General features: G+C 38.2%; 1 protein-coding gene across 2 annotated transcripts in view; it reads left to right on the plus strand.

The window, feature by feature from the left end:
- Positions 1–21,230, plus strand: part of PPP3CA (protein phosphatase 3 catalytic subunit alpha) — a 174,210-nt gene that overhangs the window by 118,010 nt on the left and 34,970 nt on the right. For both annotated transcript variants that reach the window (XM_066186309.1, XM_066186310.1), the window contains exons 3-6: positions 5,492–5,616; positions 13,977–14,088; positions 15,293–15,438; positions 17,396–17,535. In XM_066186309.1, coding sequence (XP_066042406.1) covers positions 5,492–5,616; positions 13,977–14,088; positions 15,293–15,438; positions 17,396–17,535 — 523 coding nt within the window. The remainder of the gene's footprint in view (positions 1–5,491; positions 5,617–13,976; positions 14,089–15,292; positions 15,439–17,395; positions 17,536–21,230) is intronic.

Below are 21,230 nucleotides of genomic sequence, written 5' to 3' on the forward strand. Positions count from 1 at the left end.
CTTTGTTATTACGTTTTGAGGAAAGTCAGAGCCTTCTGGTTAATAGCCGAACCCTTCAAAAACAATGCAGTATTTGTTCTTTGAAGTACATGAGAATTTCATGCATATAGCTCTTGTAGTTCTTTTCCCTCATATTCATGAGTTTTCTGAGGAAGCCCAGTCTTTGATGACTCAGCTATAAAAGTTGGTCTAGTTGATTTTGCTTTGCCTTTGTGTGTTCACTGTAAGTACTCTTTTCCACTTGGCTTCTTCACGTAGCCTTTTGTAACTTTTAATTCCTTCTAACCACTTGCCCGGAGAAAGGTTTAGGACATATTTCTCAGTGTACATGCAGCCTCTTTACCATTTTATTTTGTAGATTTGTACAAATGACCGGCCACAAGTTGGCTCAGATGCGTGCAGGTTTACATGGTGCAATGTTTCTTTGTCAGTAAGGCGTTGTAAGTACCAGGTGTCTTTGAAAAGCAGTAAGCTCTTGGAGGCATGTGCTTGCTAATGGAATGGTAAGCAGCTAAATGCTTCCAAAACATTGTACAAAGCAACCTCCTTTGGGATTTGCAGTCTGCATTCTGCAGTGTAATTCAATAGGGTGTTTTCCTCCCTTAGGTTTTTTTAGTCTTGTGTGCTGCTTTGCTCAAACACAGTCTCTTGGAACTCAGTGCAAAAACATCCCTAGCTCAGGGAATGTAAAGAACAAGTTGTCAAGTGGTGGATATTATTCCCTATTATTCCAGTGATTTAAAAGATATCTTTGCTTGATTGTTGCTGTTTGTCATACATGTATGAGTTTGCAAATGTTGCTTCTGGAGCTGGTGATACAGTGTTAAATATCTGCTCCTAATACATCATGGCATTTGAAGGCAGGAATATAATCTTGCAATATATGGAATGAAAATTCACTTGAAAAAGTAATTGTATTTTTCCATCAGCCTATAATGTTACACCAATTATGTATGTACCTGATAAATGAGAAAATAAGTGCAGCATATCCAAACTGTTGCAGATAGAAAATTTTTGAATTGACAGTGTTTAATGTAGTGTGAATACATATTTTGTTCCTAATGTCCATTTGGAGTGGGAAACCGTACAGAATGATCTTTGGACTGAGTTTGTACATAGTGAAGAGCACTTCGCTGTCTGAAGGAAGGTATGTGAAGAGCATTCTCAGACTTTTTATATGTGCCAGTAGACATTGCACTCTAAATCACTGTTATACCACTTTGTCACCTATAAATAAACTGGCAAATGCACTGCTCAGCTTTGAATTTCCTTCACTGCTAGTATCACTTGAAATCAGTGGTTCCTGTTTCAGTATTGCTTGTTCCTTTGACATAAAGAAAAATCCTTACAGTGAAGCCATCAGAAGCATAATTTTATTTGTATTAGGTTGATAAAAACATTTCTCCTGACTCTCCCCTTGTCCAATTTCTATTTTTACAATAGAATGGTATTTTATAGACAGTTAAATTGGAAAAAAATCTGCTGCTATAGGTTAAAGTTGTGTAGTGGATCGAAGTACCCATCATAACAGGTAGAAAAAGCTGCCCTTCTAGAAACATGATTTCTCAGGAATTGCAAGAGAGCAGTCCTGTGAACTTGAATCTTGTGAAGGGGCCCATGTCTTCATTGCAAACTTCCTCAACCAAAATAAATTTCTAAGGAGTCTACAAGCAACTGGTGTTTCTCAAACTTTCTGATTGTACCAATTAATTTGTTGGAGATCAGGACATTAGTTTCAAATAACTTAAAAATTTCTTAATGGAATTTGTTATGCAGTTTTGGAGCTAGCCGCCCTGAGAGATTAGGTAGGATGTTGACAGGCTCGGACAAATTCTTAAGTGACAAATTCTTAAGCAACAAAATTGATGCCTGAACTGATCCCTGGAAAATAGTGAGTAGAAGTTGTTTTGTTGTTGTACAGCTGGCAATTCTAGAATACAAAGGAACTTGAAAAGCACTGGGTAAATTAAGCGGTGCTGTCTTCTTAGGGGAGAAAAAAATTGCTGTCAGATTACTTTGTTATTATTAGTTATTAAATATACAAAGGCCATGACTTGATGGCACTTTCAGGAAATCAGTGATATTGGAAAGTATGTGAATTCCTCCTCTGGATTTTTTTTTTTAATGTGAACACGGCTGCTTTTAATGTTAATCCTGCACACATAGAAACCATGTTTTACGTTCCCTGTGTTCATAGTTTAAATCCATAAGTATGTTGATCCTGGAGATCTTCATTAAAAATTGAATTTCCTGCTTTACTGTGCTGGGGGTTTTTTTGTTATTATTTGATGAAAAAATGTTCATACCTCTTTGCATGTGTTGTTTAATAGTAAGAGCTTCAGTACCAAAAGAGGGCCTGCACTGGTGTAACGAAACAGGATGTGTCTGGCAAAATTAACAGGAACAACAGATTCAGTGCTAATGCTTGTAAGATAGTAAACCTGAGTACGTGATAACTAGTGTGCTTTTAATTATTTTTTTTCCTGTAACAAGAAGGATGAAGGTGGTGGACTTAGCAGTGTGAAGTGGGTATGGAACTTCTCTTGCGGGCTCTTGGTGGGACAGTGCTGCAAGTTTGTTCTTAGTGATGTGAAGCTGCAACATGACATGAAGACTATGACAGAGTTATTGGCTGGTGGATGTTTCTGCCTTTATGAATGGAAATATGATGCTGGATCTTTTTTGCCCCCACCTAATGAAAGATAAAGCATTGATTCAGTTGCCTAGGAAATCTTCCAGATCTGAGATTCACGGGAATTTAGAGTTGGAAAAGAAAGGTGGCAGGACTATAGCTTTAGAAGCAGTCGCAGTTCTTTTTAAATGCTGAATAAAGCATAGTACTGTATGCATGCAGAATTTCTCCTTTAATTCATTTGTAAATCAGGCTATTCATCAGAATATGAATATATGTGTTTTACATTGCAAGGCCATTTCAAGCCTACATGCAAACCTGGAAAGTGTAAAGTCTGTAAGCTATTCCATCCTATTCCAGACAAAATACTAATTGGATTAACTGTATGTAATATTGTAGTTTTCCAGTAGACACTCTGGGATATGACGATAATAAATTAAATATAATGCTAACTCTTTGAGCATCTTCCTCCCTCTCCTTTTACCTGCTGATTTTAAACTTTTCTTTTGGAACTACTTTAATTCGCAAGGTTAATTCTGAGTGCTGGGCTTTTCAGCTTTTTATCTTGGGAGGGGGCGGGGTTGTTTTGTTTTCCCTGGGTACGTTTTGGCATCTATTGCTAAGTATAAAAGAAGTAGGCTGCTCTGTGCAAAGTGTCTAGAATATCCATCAAGTACCCATTTTTGAGACCAATTCAGACTTTTGCAACTTGTGGGATTGCAGAGCTTTGCATTTTTTATTTCTGTCCTGTTCACTGATTTGCGCACCGCTTTTCTGACCTGTGTCAAATTTAGGGACAATGCAGCTCCTTGCAGAAAGCTTTCTAACCTTTCTGGTTTCTCTCTAATCAACCCAGCGTATTTACCTGTTCACACATCGGCATACCAAAAGAAAAAAAAAAGTATAGTTTCTTTGTGTTTTAAGTGAAAGCTAAAAAGTTAAATTCATTTTAAAATCTTTCAGTCTTGTTCGACTTCAGGTTTTTGCAGTTGGAGCAAATGGGGGCGGGCGATAATTGGTAGAGCTGTACAGTTATGTAACTAAGAGCTTTTCTGCTGCAAGTTAGGAGAGCAGATTGCCTGGCCATCAAATTACGACATGTGTTTTGAATCTTCCCACAGTGTCCATGCAGAGGAGTACAGTCAAGAAGTGTGTATTGGTTTGGTAGATTAATGTGTTCAAATAAAGATGTTACCAAAAAATATCCTTTGGGGTACAAATATTTTTTTTAGAGAAACAGTGGTGGTGTTCTACCACTTCGGGATTTAAATACTATTTATTTTGCATAATTGATGGCATATATTATTCTTAGATTGCAATTGTAGCTGTTGATGGCTTTTAGCATGAAAGTTGCCATCTAAAACTCACAGTGGGGAATCAACTAGTTAAAAGATTATACAATGTATATCACAGTGGTGATGAGTTAAAATATGCTACTTTATGGGGTAAATACGTTACTATCACAGAAGAATGGTCAGCTAGCCAGGAATCATGATTTGTGTCACCAATTTCACATAAATATTCATGAAAGCAGTGACTGAGGTATCCGTGGGTTTTTTCTGTACCCAAAGGGTGGGCGGTTGTTCGGTTTGGTTGGGGGTTCTTTCTGGCTTTTGTATTTAGCTTTTTTGATGGAATGACACTTCATGGATCTTAGTGTATACATTCAGTGAAAAGTGATACAAGTATAAAACTAAAATGTGAACTGGACTGAGATGAAAGACAATAGCATATGAACACTTTGCACTGTGAGTTTGTTGCATTTGGTATTGCAGCTGTTGTATATAGTCCTTTTGTATCTATATGGATAGATTTGTTTGTTTGGTCACTGAAAGACCAGTTTAAACTGACCTGAGTACCAGTCAGGGCTTTTAACATAACCTTGGTTAAGGATCATTGCTATAAAAACTCTGGGCTTGACCCTAAATGGGATGTGTGGGGGGGAAGTTTCCTTTTAGAAGGAAACTTCTAGTAGAAGAAATAAAGCAGGTTTTGAGACTTCACTTTTAGGCGTCCCTGGGGTTCTCCGAAAGCATTGCCTGCCTTCCTGCAGATGCTTGAAATCACCCACCAGGGAGTTTGCAGTTTCACAGGAGAGCAGAGCCAAACTCTTGCCCCCAAGGCACAGACAGAGGCATCTCAGCCTAGCCCAGGCTGCGTGTCACTTGTGCTTGGTCTGTCATGTTTATTTGGGCTGCTCTTTCTAGGGAAACAGCCTCTTAGGTTGACTTCATTGCATTGAAGGTGAAAAAATCATACTTATGGGAGGTTAGATAAAGGGGTAGAGGTTAAAGTGTGAAACACCGGTGTCCTCTTGTGTAAGGTGTGGTTTGGGAAAGCTGGCAGGATGTTTTTCCCTTTTGAAAACAGAAGTCAGAAATGTGTCAGTTTAAGCAGGCATGCACAGGACAGGTGTGCTTTGCATTTTATGGAAAGCCTATTGCTGTTTGTCTGGGTTAAGACTAAGAAGAATAGAGGAGTACTTTTAAAAGAAAGAGTAGCCTTTCTTGAACATATTCTTTTCTCAGGGCAGCTTTGGTTTGTCTTACTGCTGCTGCCAGTATTGTGTGCTCTGGTGGCAGTACCGGGAATGGACAGATATCTATAAAAATAATCATGGATCAGATTTACCTGATAGCTCTCCTTTAGTTACTTGATAGCCTTTTGCACACACATATATGGATGTATATCATAGAAAACACCTTCTGCTGAGCCGCTGCCAGTGCTCAACTGCTGTTTAACTAGTGAATGATCCAGAAAATTGTCATAACACGTCTTAAAAAACAGTGACTTTGGACGTTGTGTACCTAAGATGATTTTTGTATGGTGAATCTAAATATTGCTCCTCTTCTGTTCTAGTTTGTGGAGACATCCATGGTCAGTTCTTTGACTTGATGAAACTGTTTGAAGTGGGAGGTTCTCCTGCCAACACGCGGTACCTCTTCCTGGGGGACTACGTGGACAGAGGGTACTTCAGCATTGAAGTAAGTTTCTAATTTCTGGGTTTGGATGCAAAACTGCTTGCAGTGTATCATGTATATTTACCATCGTGTCTTAACTTCTTCAGGAATACTGAGGCTCTTCACAAATAGCATGTTAATGTTGCTGGTGGTGTTTTTATAAAGGCTCCTTGAAATCCAGCCAAATCCCACTCTATCTGTGCTGGAAAGCTGACACAGAATGGTGCCAACTAGTGGCAATCTAAATATTACACAGAAGGCAGCATGCTCTGCAGCTTGCAAAAGCAAAATAGCCTGAGTAGACGTGAGCTATTAGAAAAGAGACATAACAGAAAAACTTAACCCACGACCCATAGTTTAGTTTGACTTTCAGGTTTATTTGATCTGAGTTTCCTGGATGTGAAATTTTAGGAGAATGGAAGGGCTAGATGAGAGGTAAATGGGACAAAAAGCCAGCACACAGCATGCTGTGCTGGAGAGAATGAATAAGTTCTGTTTAGATATGGCATGCAGGAGTGAGTGCATGATCTCTGGCTTTTGATGCAGCACATGTATCCACAGGGAAGTGGTGCACGAGTGCGCTGTTGGTGGTGCTGAGACCTGGTGTAGTCTCTCCAGGTCAGGCTGTAGAATGTGGAGGTCAAATGACATCTTTCGCTGGTTTGTGAAAGAAAGAGTGTCTATCCAACCTGCCAGCTTTGACTAGAAGTGAGTCAAATACCAAACCCAAATCCTCTTTTCCAGTGCTCGTAAAACAAACTAGATGTTTTCTTCTATCCTGTCCTATTGCTTGATTTTACAGACTGACAAGATGAAGTGCACAACTATTGAATAAAACCTGATGTGGATTTGTTTGTCCAGGTTATAGCTGATCTAGTCATTGAACAGTCTGTCAGAAACCCTTGCTGAACTCTTGATCTACAGCTTGCCTGTTTCTGTGAAAAGTTCAGACTTGGACGCCCTCTGAGTCAGGGCAGAATGCCTGTTAATTGTTGGAAGCAATCTAGATCCTATGATACGCATCTGTGTGTCTGTGACTACTACTAGATTAGATGGCATCCTGTGAGAACACATCCACTGCTGTTTCATTCTACATCCCACAAGCACACTGTTGCCATATTGGTAAAGAAGTACATAAGGCCAAGGAGCTGAGTTATTTATGTGTTTGCAAAAGAGATCAGTGTATTATCTTGCCAGTGTTATGTTTAAACTAAGAGTTTCTGAAAAATTAGATTCAATAAAACTGCTTTTGCTTTATTAGTTTGTTTTAAAACTTCAAGTGTTAACAGAATCTTTTGGCACATTTTACAAATAGAAGTATGCTATTCCAAGTACAGATGCTCTAAAAATTTAAAAATTGCAAGGTTCTTTCACCCACATGCTAAAAATCAATATAGTCTGGATTAAGTATCATACTGCAGTCAGCACTTTGTTCAAGCACTTTTTTGAGCTTGAGTTCATGACTTTCTGGAGAACTGATCCACAGTGAGCTATGAGCTTAATCATGTCTGTGGATTACCATGCTAGATTGCTTGGGGAAGATTGGGAAGGAGGAGCAGGAAGAGCTTCACAGACTTAAACCACTGTGCAGCTCTGTCTTGAACTACCATTTTTAAATTGTCATAATCTCATTCTTATCTCCTGTAGTCTTATGATTGAGACAGGATGTGTCTGAAAGAGGAAAGGTTTGTCTTCACTTCTATATACATAGGCTTTTAATAGAAGAAACAGAATAAGTGGATTTGCTACAGCTTTCAAGTGCTTCTCTGAGAGTTTACCAAAATCTGTTCCAGGGCTATTACCAACTAAAGAAATAGCAAGCCATATAAAACAAAGGAAACGGCCTATGTATGGGCAATAATCCCCTTAAAATCTCTCATTTACCAACCTGTGCATGCATACTTAGCAAATCGTATTCTGAATTCCGTTTTTCCATTCAGGCACATTGCTTTTTCACTGGAAGCAGTATTGGCTTCTACCAGTGCCAAGGAAATATCTCAGCTGTCACTTATATTATTTCTTTTGTATGTTAGGTTCTCGAATCACTACCTTTTTTTTTGGTCACATAACTGATTTTCCCCACCTGTCACCTTGATTAAAGAATGTCTTTGAAAGGAAAGGCAAGTTTCAGTTTCATAAGTGTATTTGGATGTAGAGCTGTGCATTCAGGCACAAACTCAGCACAATAAGTAGTGACAAGGAAAGGAAAATTGTGAAGAATGCAACTTGGCATTTAGAGGGGGAGGATGTTTTCGGTGGAGAAGGGGACCTAAGTACATAGATCGGGCACCAGCTCTTGTTGGTTCTTTGTGCTGGGGAAGTCATGCTGGTAAACAGCCCTAGTCTCAGTTCTTATTTCTACCATGCCAATCACGTACTGATCTTTCTTCCATCTATCTGCTGGCTCCTCTCTCTGCTATGGAGACAAGAGACTACTGCAGTTCTGGGGTCTTTCCAAAAGAATTAAGTAGCTGGTCCAAAGTACTAATCATGAGTAATACAGGATTTAAAAAAATTCCCCTTGATTGCTGTGTGATCTCTAGTGTAAAAGTGACACCATTGAGCTTAGACCGAGCTGAGTTCTGATAGTGGGCGAGATAATCCTTCTCTGTGGGCTGCAAAGCATTTGGGATTCTTCTGGATGAAAGGTACTACATAATGCAAGCTATTATCATTAAGAGCAGAGAAAGAAATTGCATAAGGTAGGTGGAAGGCATTTGATAATTCAGAGGGAAAAAGAGAAAAGTATTTGTATAAGGCACTCAGCAGAAATGTCAGTCCTTGTCCTATGGAGCTTTTCATCCATGGGCTCAATTCTGCATGTGCATGCTCCATTTTTATCGCAGTTAGCTTCACTGCTTGAAGGGGCTTGCGTGTTTTGTGTCTTTTATGTTAGATCTTAGCAACAAGTCAAAGGATGAGAGACTGATAGAGAAGTTACAACAGGTAAAATGAAAAAATGTCAAGTTGTAGGTAGAATGAGATGAGGTTTCTGGGCATGGAAGGAATCTTTATTCCATATCTACATTCTCTTTTGCATTTGACCTTTTGGCAGAGCCTGGGCATTTCTTCACTTAAAATAACAAATTTCTACAATTTAATACAATGCATTTGTTTGCTTGGCTATGTAAGTGATAACATTTCCCTCTTGTGCTTGTGCACTGCTCCAGGGGTTTGACTCCAGAGTAGAAGAAACCCCTTGGTTTTCACATTCAAGTAAGTTTTATGGTCATGGAGAGTAGAAACCCAAATGATCAAAACAGAGGGCTATTTTTAAATCTAAAGAATAGTTAGAGCCTAAGTAGTTCTGCAGGAATAGGTTGTAAGGGAGAATGACTAATCTCTCTACCTGAGTCTGAAAACTCTCTTGAAAAGCAGACAAATGCTGTGCAGTGTAGAGAGGAGTGTACTTACAGACTGTTTTTCATCACAGTTTTAGGAAAATTACAGAGTAAAAACCAACTATAATGCATTAATAATAACGATATGTAAACCGTTAGAATTATTTTCTTGCTCAATTCCATATAGCAGCATACTGTCTTATGTATCACTTGACCATCATAGTAATGATGTACATAGTGATCATATTTGGCAGAGGAAAGAGTTAAAATATGGAGAATTGAACCAATGTTCAAAACTAACTAAACTAGAGTTACGTTTTAAGGTTGAGAACTTGCATACATTTCCCCTCCTGAATGCACAGACTGAAATTTCAGGAGGTGAAACTGGTTTTATTTCCAGCGAGAACAAGGTGAGTTGTTTGGAGTGAGTCTGGAATTTGATCACTGGACTTTGCACCAATTAAAAAAAGCATCTGGCGCTTGAGATGTTTCTGAATGGAGTGAACTTTAGGAAATTAAATGGTCTCTCCCTAGAAAAGAATTACGTATAAATTTATGTTAGTAAACCGTGGGTGTAGTTAATGCTGCTGAAGTTGTGTGTTTATTATCTCTCAAGCCTCTGTGAACTTTTGAGGACTTCATTGGAGGAATGAACACCTTTCAGCGTATTTTACTGTAGTGTGTTAACATTTTCCAGTAAACAGCTTGATTGAAAATAATTTGGCTGGTTGGGAGTACTTCACCAGTGAAGTCAATCATTTTTTCAGTCCTCTTAGAGCAAAGAAAATTATCAGACTTTTAATTTTCCTGAATTTCCTTGCCCTTTTCTTCTGTAGACCAGTAGCAAATCATCTTTCTTCATAGCAACAATTTGCATCTTGTGAAATCTCGTTTTTGTATGGCAGTGCTCCTCAGAGTTGTGAATATTCAGTAACTCAGCAAATTCAGATTATTTTTATATATATTAGATTCCCAGACTGGAACATCTGTTTGTGTCAGGGCTGTCCTTGCAGCTTGACTGGTCCTGTGCCAGCTGTTCCCAGTGTGAGTCCCCAGCATGCCAAGAGCCCCTTTTGGCTGCAGGAGAAGAACATGTGATGGCACCTTTTCTCCTGCACTGATGCCATCTCTCTGTGGGACCCATCTTCTCAGAGAACAGCTGTGCCCTTGACACAAGGTCCCAAAAAGGAGAGTTAGAAGCTATCACTTGAATACCTGTTTTGAAGGTACTAGCTATAAGAATTAGAGGAACATTTGCAAAACATAATTTCCTAGTCACTTTTTGTTTGAAAAAGATGTACTTTTTTTGGATATTTTTTATATTTTCATATATTCTTTTTCAAAGCTGAAATGGGAGTTGTGGTCTAAACATTAACAAACAGTACATTGCAATTTTGCTGAAATCCCACTTGTAGTGAAGACAATATGACATTTCCTTTATTTGCAGTAGTGTTCAGAATTTTCTTTGTGCTCAGGGGATAGTAGTTCAGAAATGGCATTAAGTTGCATCTCATGAGTATTCTGGTTACAGCTGCAATGCATCTTTATTTGTCTCTGAAATCATGCTGTAATAAATAGTCATCCTAATAGCGTGAATGCAGCTATGTATCTAAAAAGGTGCATGGTTTCCATTGGGATAGTTACTCCATTTTAGGAAGCTGTATCTGTACTAGATATTGTCAGTGCACCTTAAGTAGTGCAATTTTTGTATTTAGGTGAGGTGTGTGTTAGAGAGTGCAGGAGCTTTGCCAGTTCCACAGGTCACAGAGCATCAGTAGAGACCTTAGCAATGTGTGGCTCAAATTATCCTTTCGAGCATGAGTTACTTCACACTTACTCACACTTTATTTCATCTGCTGGAGGAGTGCCCAGTGCTGTCAGTCACTTGGAGGGGGAGTTCATCTTTTACGGCCCATGCAAAGACGCGCAACTGGCCGTGAGCTGCGTCTCTCTCTTCCTGGCACTACCAGTGCCAGAGCACCCAGAAGTGAGCACTGTGATGCTGGGGTTGTACTCAAGTGGCCATGGTGATGATTTTTCAAGGCTCCTTGTTTTAATCACATAACTTGCGATGCATAGAAGAGGTGTGGGGCCTTTGGTTTTCCTTTCCAGGATGGGCTGAGATGTGGAATTGTGCGAATGCTCAAATTCAGCATGCAACAGTGGAGTTAAGTCCCAAGTCTGTTTTGAAAATGTGGGCCTTTGGCTTACACAGTGTTTAGTTGCACAAACCTTTTTTTACTGAAGCTGAGACTGCCAGAACCTCAGCAGGAAAACAGCTTGACTGTGAGAGCTGGGAGGTGGACAGATTACCTCTTTGTTACAAACTTAACATATCTCCCTGAAAGACCCTAAACAAGTGAGAGGGGTTCGAGGGTCCTCAGTTAAGAAGCATAACTTCTTTTATATAGCTATAGATAAATATACAGATCTCTCTCTCTCTCTCTACATATATATATATATAGTTTTTTGATAGGTTGAAATGAAACAGGGAAAAATACCTTACGGATATCTAGATCGCAAGACCCCCGCTGTACGTTTTGCATAGAGTCACAGCAGAGCTAATGCATAGGATGTTCTTAATGAAAAAGTTAAAGGAAGAAAGGTATTTTAAAATTTTATGACAGGGAAACAATATTACTAAATACTTGAAGACTTTAGGCTCAGCCTTTCAACAAGGGCAATTTATCATCATCTTTTGACTTCTGTAAGAATTATGATATGTGAAGCACAGGTGGGAAAAAATCAAAACCAGAACGTTTGCTCATGATTTGTTGTTTGGACATAAGATTTTTTAGTATGTAAATTACTGTAAGTTGAAAAGCCATGAAAATCGTTGCCCTCATATTTGTTCTTTAGTTTGCATGGGAAAAAAAAAATCTAATTAGTTCCTATTTACTATTACAAGATTACTTCACTGAACTACAGAAAGGAAAAGGGAGAAACTTAAAGGAATCATCTAAACAATATTGCCAGAGCTTTAGAAGAATGAAGAACTTAGTTACAAAGGCAATGTAAAACACCTTTTTTTTTTTTTTTAAATACGCCATTTCATCTAATCACTAATTGTGCTTTTCTAAAGGTGTTTTGGCAGGATTAGTAGCTCTAAGGTAACTTGGATATGACTTCAAAAGCTGGAGCTTTTCTTGCGTGGATGGGGGTGTCACTTTAAACTTCCAGTCTCACAACATTTGCATCAAATTTTTGCATGTCACTAAGTTTAAAGTGGAAGGTTTTGGAAATTCTTGGATGAATGAAGGCGTCATCATCAAAGAGAGAGAATTGCTCTGGTGGTGTGGACAAGTTCAGGTTTTGTGCCCCATTGGAGTGAAACCCTCAAACTCAAGTCTGCTGGAGTTTACACAGAGGCAGAAGACTTTCTCCAGGCACACCCTTTGTGGTTGTTTTGGGCCACAACAGATGATTCTTGGGACCTTACACCATAATTCCGTGCTGGATTATGTTAGCGTGATTTCCCTGGCATTCTGACATCCCTTCTTGCTTCCTGCAGTGGCAGTAGCGCCAGGGAGGCGGAAGAATTGGCATGAGCTGCAAGGTTTTCCGTGTGTTTCCAAGGGGGAGAATTAGTTTTACAATTCCTCGAGTATACTGCCTGTATTTTTGCTGTTTCCCTCTGTCTGTAGACCCTCTGAGTAGAAGAACAGAAATTACAGATAAAGAACTGACAGAGTATTCAGATGTTTACATGTAATAAATTCAAGGCAATGAGTAGTAGTATAAAACTCCTGCTGCTCTATGATTATCTTTGGATAGTGTGAGCACAGACTTTAAAATGTTGAATCCCTTCTTGTTTTCATTTTTCTTATAAATTTACTGTGTAGCAAACAAGGGAGCTGAAATCTACATGTTAAGATGATTAAAGTTGTTATTCAGCTGTTTTTCAAGACACTCTGAATTGTAGAAGGGAGTTCACACTATAATGTAGAAGCATTACATTGACAGCAATGCTGATGATGTTGGTCTAATCTGAAACCATAGAGTATATTCTAAATTTCTGATGAATTGATTATTAAGTTTAATGAATTTTTTTTCCCAGTGGAACAAAGGGAGTGTTAGGAAGTAGTTGTAAATGAAAATGGGGTTTCTTTGACACCTTTTGTTTCTTGTGCAGCATTTCTGCAGTTCAGGGTTACCTAAGCAAGGAGAGGTTGGAATAAAAACCATTCAGACAGTTTTTCTAGCTTTCTAGTTTTTGAGAGGACATTGTGGTCTATACAGTGTCCTTGCAGGCAGTGGGCTCATCTCATGGGATGAGTGGGTCTTATTTCCATCAGCTTTCTTGGAGCTGTGAGTTTGTTTTCAAAACAAATATTTTTAATTGAGTGGTTTAGAGAGATCTGAGCAGAGCTTAGCCTCTCTAAGTCTTTTATTTTATCTTTAAAAACATGTCTAGAAGAAATGTCATCTCAAATAGAAATCTTTATTAAAGAGAAAAGGCATTATAAAAGCTTTGTAGTAACTTCATTTAATGCAAGAGCTTTGTGGATCTTTTTAACCCAGTTCTATGTAGGGAGCAATGTTAAGTGAAAAATGAACAAACTTTCATGTAGAAACTGTAATTCTGAAAGCTGAGGTATTTCCTGAAGTGTGTGTTAAATTGTTCTGAGGCAAATTTTCCTTAAGCCAGGAAATGCAGGTCTTCCGGTGAAATTGTTTCCATGGAAGGTTTCTGCCTAACCTTGCAGATGGAGAGCATGCGCTTCATTCTGGAGATGCACAGCAGTTGCTGTGTGGGAGCTGGGGCGGCGCACGGCTGCTGACCCGGGAAGTGCCATACAGCAAAAAGTGTAAAACTCTATCAGAATATACCATGTATCAGGGTGAGTTTCAGCCAGTTGATGCTGAAGTGCAGAGAAGTGTTTGAATGTGGTATATGAAGAATGAAGTTTATCAGTTAAAAACAAATGCTTTGCACAGATTACTTTGACTTTTTTTGCTGGTTTTTTGTGATGGGGGAGGGGAATGTAAATTATTCTGTCATTGATTATGGATTCTGTTTTTCTTTCTTGTTCTGATTTGCAGTGTGTGCTGTACTTGTGGGCCTTGAAAATCCTTTACCCCAAAACACTGTTTTTACTTCGTGGGAACCATGAATGTAGACATTTAACAGAGTATTTCACATTTAAGCAAGAATGTAAGTTTATCTTACCTTTCTCCTCTTAACTCCATTTTCAGCAGCTTAGTTTGTTATTTTGCAAATATTTGATACTGGTTCACTATTAGTAAATTTTCATGTGCTTTTCATGTTAACTGCCATTGATTTTAAATGGTAGTCCCTGTTCCCTGAGAGGGCAGTCACCTCTCAGTGGTGTGGAATGGAAGGGCTTAGACCCCCCAACATTTGAGCGTGCCAGCCTGGTGTGGGAACATCCTGGGGCTGCTGTGCGTCTGTCTGGGCCTGGATGCCCTTGGTAAATGTGTACTGCTGCTGATGCTTTTTGCAGCAGCTGAGGGTTTGCTGCCCCACACAGCAGCCTGGCCGGCAAAACTTGCTGGCACACCAGCCCTGGCACCTGTGACAGGCTCCTGACTGCTGGTTAAGGAGGGCCTCATCTCATGGAGCAGGAGAGAAACACAGGGATTTTTCATTTTGGTTTTCTTTTTCCTTTAGGTATAGCATTTTCACATTTATCCTGTGTGTAGGCTTAAACTTTTCAATATTCTCTTTTTATATGAATACTTTTCTGTGTTGCAAGAAAGGATGCAGTGACATGTAAAAGCTCATTAGATGTAGACCTTTACCTGCACTATGAAGTTTTTTTTCCATGTGACACTGTAAGATGAAACTATTGCCATAAGTGTGTGTTTCCTTTTTACTCTGGGGAAAAAGGAAATGTTAATTGGCTCAAAGGCTTCATGGTTTACTGAGTTTAATATTCATATTGGTAAATTAACATTTCAGCTTCATTGTGCCACCTTGTTCATTTCATAATGGCATTTCCGTAGTTAATTAATTATAAAGGACTGGGCTAAAGTTCTGACTATTTTCATAGAGAGTGTATTGAGTGATAATGATGATAACCATTCAGCATATGTTTTGAGGCTTGCTCTACAGATTTCATACCGAGTAGAAATGGTAGACTGTAATGGTATATTCAGTTGTTTATTTACAGTTTTGTAGGAAAAATATGATGAAATTTTATTAATTTCCCCCCAGAACAGGAAGAATTTTTCCAACAGTGGATTCCTGAAGATATTTTTGTATGAAGCCAAAGTTTGGGTACAGTCCTCAATACCAGATAGAATAGTGTGAGAAAAAGTTGGAGATATTAAGCGTATTCCTTTTTTTCCTTTTAAATATTGATGGCGCTTTGTGTTACCATCTTAATTTTTAAAAGGTAAAATCAAATATTCAGAACGTGTATATGATGCCTGCATGGATGCCTTTGACTGCCTTCCCTTGGCTGCTCTGATGAACCAACAATTCCTGTGTGTACATGGTGGCTTGTCTCCAGAGATCAACACCTTGGATGACATCAGAAAAGTAAGTCTTTGAGCTATTACCTATTAGCACAATGTAAGCACCATCTGACGACTCCTTGTGCCTTGTTCAGTGGTCTGTGCTTTTGTGGAGAAGATACAGAAGAGCTCTAGAAAACCTCACAATACAGAAAGATGTAACGAAAATGGTTCGTATGATTGCAGTGAATATAGTTGGTATGGTTTTTAAATAGTCAAGAGCTTCATTCTCTATAGGTCTCACCGTATTTTTAATAGCTCTGCATTTGAGTGCCCAGCAGATTGTCTAATTGAGGCTTAATAAGTTCATGCTTGTCGTACTCTTATGTTCTGAAAAGTTTCTCAGAAATCTCATGGAAGTACAGAGAACAATGTCAAACAGCTTCTTCACATAATCAGTTATTGCATGTTATCAAGGATGAATTTTTTTATTCACATGTTTTGTAGAAGAGATATCAGTTGATATTTCTAAGAGATGTTTAAACCATTCATTCTTAGTGTTCCCAGAAAAAAAATTCTTTTTGCTGTTTGACTTGCAAACATGGATACATATTTCTGAGCTTTCAAGGTAATTTATATTCTGAGGTTAATTTGTAGTGTACTAAGAAATTAATGTAGTTAAAAATCCCAAATTGAGCCAGTAATTACATGTTTTGGTTTAAAAGCAGTTAGCTTAAGATATTAACTGCACTTTAAAAAATTAGTGAATGCAAAGTTTTGTTTCTGAGGTAAAGATTCACTATCTCAGTAAACAAAAATACTCTGCATAAAAATTAGCTGGCTCTGCAACAGCATAATGGCAGAGTAAAGTTGTTTAGCTCTCATATTCTAGATTAGGTTCATTAACACCTTCCCTTCCCCCTGCCCAACCCAGCAGATTTATTTATCTTTGGCAATCAGCAGAAATTGGTTTTGCATATTTATGAATTTTTGTTTAATTTAAACGAATTGTAATTACATAAGCATTAATTGGAGAGGGCTAAATAAGAAGTGTAGTTATGCTGTGAATGTGTCGCGAACGCAAAGGTAAAATTGTAGAGGTCCCTTATTAAAACTTTGAGTATTGAAAACTTACAAAACCAATTTGTTCTCTTCGAATTTTTTTTTTTTTTAAATTTTTTTTTTTTTTTTTTTTTTTTTTTTTTTTTTTTTTGAGGGGAGAAGGTATCTACTAGCTACTGAATCATCGTTTGAGCTTTCTGGTCAAAACAGAGAATATTTCAGACTGCAAGCCTTATTCACACACCGTCTAAACAGGACCGTTCTTATGTGAAAGAATTCTTGAGATAACACATGGTGTTTTTGTATTAAAGAGTTCTTGCAGGAGAACACTGATTTTTATTATTTTATTATTTTGCTATACTTCATCTTATTTGCAGTATGATTCTATGTCATTTGAAATTTTAAATGGCCATGGTAAGACCAGAAAGAGAAGTGTTTAGCTTCTTGATTAGGGTTGAGGTTATGGGAACAGCAGGAATGTCAGGCCAAGATACTGTAGTGCAGAAATATTGTCATGATATTTAGATACAATTTTTTGTGAAAATGTACAAAAATCTAAATGGAAACTTGTTTTGAAATAATTACTGTATTTTCTTGAGGTGCCCCACTTACATAAATGGAATGCTCAAGGTTTGAAAAATCATAAAATACAGAAATACTATATTCTCCCTTGTCCACTGGAATACTTGCACAAGCCAGTAGAAAAGGCAAAAAAAAAGCAAACAAAAATTCATGGAATCAGAATTGGAATCCACTGTATCTCTTAATTTTCAGTTATATCTGTTCCTACCTTCCCCTGTCAGTGTTTACGAGGAGTGTTTTGCTGCTGCTCAAACTCCATTGCATTAAAGCTGAAGAACAGATTGCTATGAGTCTCTTGCTCACCTGCTCATGGATTGAAAAATAGTAATTTTGCTTCAATGTTTCTGTGATACACAGTTGAAAGAAGTTAGTATTTCTTTGTCTCCTATTTTTCTTAGTTAGATCGATTCAAGGAACCACCTGCATATGGGCCTATGTGTGACATCCTGTGGTCAGACCCATTGGAGGACTTTGGAAACGAGAAGACTCAGGAACACTTTACTCACAACACAGTCAGGGGGTGCTCGTACTTCTACAGGTGATTATTAGTACTTTGAATAGATTTCTGTTGGTGAACTGGTTCTGGTTTTGCAGTATAAATGTTTGCTTGAACTTTGTGTCACTGCTTAGGTAATTAGGCCGTTTTTTCTGCAGGCTAGCCTTGTTTTCAGAAAAATTCATGCTGGTTTTATTTGAATCTCTTCTGCTATGCCACATTGGGAAAACTAAATTACTTAATTTTATTCACCAAAGCATGTGTATTTTGCTTCTTTCTGTTCTTGTAAATTTAGAGAATGAATGTGTGACTTTTTGAAAGGGGTACATAACTGCATTTCTAGTTCGAAAATTAAAACTTAATTTCTGACAAAAGATGCCAGCATTGGAAAACTGATTCCCTATTGTTCTGCAGGGTAAATAAAAACTGTGATTTCCCCAAAAAAGGTACTTTTTTTTTTCGCTCAGTTTGATTAAAAAAATTTTTGTTTAATAATTTTTCTTAAGAAGTTCAGTATTTGAAGAGCATTTGTTAAGTGGGACTTAGTAATATCTGAAATGCAGATAAGTGCCTGTAATATTCTTGCAGAAACATCTATCTGCCTTCTTCTGACAGTGTGGGGATTTTAAGGAATTTGGGCTTGTTTTTAAATTATGATATTTATGAATAACGTACAAGGACACCAGAGTAGCAAAACTAACAGGGGAGGAGGTTAAATTGCAAAATGAGCAATGTATTCAGTGAAATATTAATTTAAAAAATCCATTTCTGTTCAGGAGAAATGTGAAGATGCTATTGAAATGTTAAGAGGTTGTTGAACTTTTTGAAGTGAAGCAGTTCTGCTTCAGCCCATGCTAGTTACACAAATCTAGGTTTTCTCAGCAAACTCAGAAGAAGGGAGGAATCCAGCTCTTTCTCTTGTCTTAGAAAATCTCACCTTGAACACTGACTATACCTGTTTAATAACATATCAAAAGTAAATCAACGGCTTCCACCAGCAACCAGGTGACAGAGCCGCTGGATTCAACCTCCTTGTCGGTAATGTTAGAAGGTAGCAGGTGGTTTGATGTTCAGAAATGAGATTTCCTGCTCCCTTCTTGGAGCCGTGGTTGCTGCAGCGTGGGGCCAGCTAAGAGCAGAGCAGTTTGCCCTGCAGCCTGGGCTGCTGTCACCCACCTCCGGTGGGGAAGGCCGATGGCCGTGCTCGCGTCCATGACATCTGGGAGGTGCTCAGTAGATGAGGGCACATCGTGGAAGGGATGGCAAACTGCTGCAAGCAATTGATCAGTGCAGAAATGGGCTGATGGGTAAAATTGTTGCTCGTCCTCTCAGCAGCAGCAAATGCTGGGATGTACCTGAGACTACCAGGCACTGCACACATGGGGAGTAGTAGTGATTTCCCCTCATGAGTAGCCTGGCAGACATGGCTTGTCCTTAAATACAGAGCTGCTTATATACTGAAAAAACTTCTAGATTTTAGATTGTGGGGGGTTGTTGTTGTTGTTGGGGGTTTTTTTGTTTGGTTTTTTTTGTGTTTTTGTTTTGGTTTTGGTTTTTTTTGTTGTGTTGGTTGGTTGGTTGGTTGGTTGTTTTTTTTTTTTCAGAGGTCCTCTCCATACAGTTGCCATAAGATTTCCTTAGTATATATATATCAGTTTCCTCCAAAAAATGTATCAGACCTAGTCTGTGTCCTGATGCATATTCAGAAAAATGTGTTTCAGGAGAAGAGAAAATACTCAGAAGACAGCTAATTATCAGGTCATGTGTGAGGGACATACAACTGCTTAATTATTCAGTCAGAAGGCTAGCTTGGAGTCACATTATCTGAGATTGTATAAAGGCAAGCATTCCTTTTAAAAGAAGTACCTAGTTGCCCGGGAAGATGACTAATTGCTTGCCTAATGATAATACCTGGTGTAAAATGTATCCATCAGTGTGGAATGTCTAATTTTCCTCGCCGTTCCTAGTTACGTCCTGAGTAAAGGAACAAATTTCCCTAAACAGGCAGCTCGGCTTGTAAGTAAGGACTGAATTACTCAGCCCTCCTTCAAGAATGCCTGTTAATAGAATGATTGTGTTTATTCTTCACTGAATAAGATTTCTTAAGTTTCTTCAGTCATTTCCAGAAAGGGAAGTTAAAAGATAGCAATGAGGATTTTGGATGAGGGTCAGGAAGATTTTGGTGAAAGGATTTCTAGATTATTAAAATCAATTGCAGGAAATATTTGAAATAAATATTTTATTACTTTTATATTTATTGATTTTATTTATCAGAGATGTTCATTATAATGATGAATTGCAAGTTACTTTGCTCTGACTTAAAATTATTTCCTAATACAAAAATGCTGTGAGGAAAAGAACAGTAGTATGGCCTTCTGACTGTCCATACACCATATTAACTGGACCTTCCATCTCAGAAGTGCATGAAATCATCTGCATTCAGCCAAAAGCCGTTCGTGAAATGTTGGGCCATTTCTGTGAGAAAGTATGAAGACTGTAGCTTACAGTAGTCTGACAAGCTTTTCACTGCATTCCTTACATGATCACTCTCATACAGCCTATTGAATTTCAATCTGATCCAGTATTTCTTCAAGAAACGTTCTTTTATGTAAGGGTTCTTGAAACTGCTGTGGCTAGTTGTAAAATGTCAGATCTTGAAACCATAGGCATAACCTGTCATTTAGAGATGTAAAGAATAGTCAGCCTGATTTTCAGAAGTGCTCTGAGTCAATGCTTAATGCACGCCTTTAGCATCAAGCAGCATTTTGTCCTGTGGATTGTCAAAACAGCACAATGCCAAAGTGAAATGTTAACTGTGGAGTATAAGGAATTCATGAAAATATATTCAAGTTTCTGTACCTTAAAGAGAACAAAAAGTGATAGGGATGGGATTTCATTTTCCTTATCTGAAGTTTAAAATTGTATGTCCTTTGTAGTCGTGGTCATGTTTGATGCAATTTTGTCCAAAAGTAGAAAGAATTAATGGAGTGCTGGTTGTTTAAATTGCTCTTTTATTATGAGTTAAGCTTTTCTTTCATCCGTATCCCAAATAATGTTGTGTTCAGTGTATATTATAAACAAGAGTGAATTAATTTGTCCCAGAGTGTTATTAGACTCACAGGCACACTGTTTTTCAGCTGATCCAGCCAGTAAAGAAGTTTTCCTGTTTCCCAGATTATCTAGTTCTTGCCTTGAATTTTTCTAGCAAATATTTATTTGTACCTAGCAGTTTGTACTGATCTTGCCAATGACCCTTTGTGCTTCTTTCATAAGCTGGTGGTACAGTAACTCTCAGGCATTTTTATAAGAGACAGGTTGGACACCAGGAAGAACTTCTTCACTGAAGGGGTGGCCAGGCATTGGAATGATTGCCCAGAGAGGTGGTGGAGTCCCTCTCCCTGGAGGTGTTCAAGAAACCTTTGCCAGCCTTGAATAGCAGTGAAATGGTTCAACCTTACAGATAGTCTGGGGTAGAGTAGTAATTTTGACCCTAAGCAGATGATTTCAGGGGTGCACTTGACATGAAAGTTAAATTTGTCAATATGCAAAGATTAAAGAAATGTCTGCTGAAAGCTTTTGAAGACTAGTGTAGAGTGTTTCAGCTCAGGGTGGGAGGCAAAGTTGTATGGGTTTTTTTTCTAATTTATTTTTTTTTTAGTAATAGCATTTTAAACAGATTCTTTTGCCCACTTTTCTACTCTTCTTTCTCCCAGGCCAGAAGCCTTTTGCTGCCCTCA

Source organism: Chamaea fasciata, unplaced genomic scaffold (assembly GCF_029207755.1).
Source record: "Chamaea fasciata isolate MVZ Bird 193981 ecotype frontalis unplaced genomic scaffold, bChaFas1.0.hap1 SCAF_6, whole genome shotgun sequence".
NCBI classification, from domain to species: Eukaryota; Metazoa; Chordata; class Aves; order Passeriformes; family Sylviidae; genus Chamaea; species Chamaea fasciata.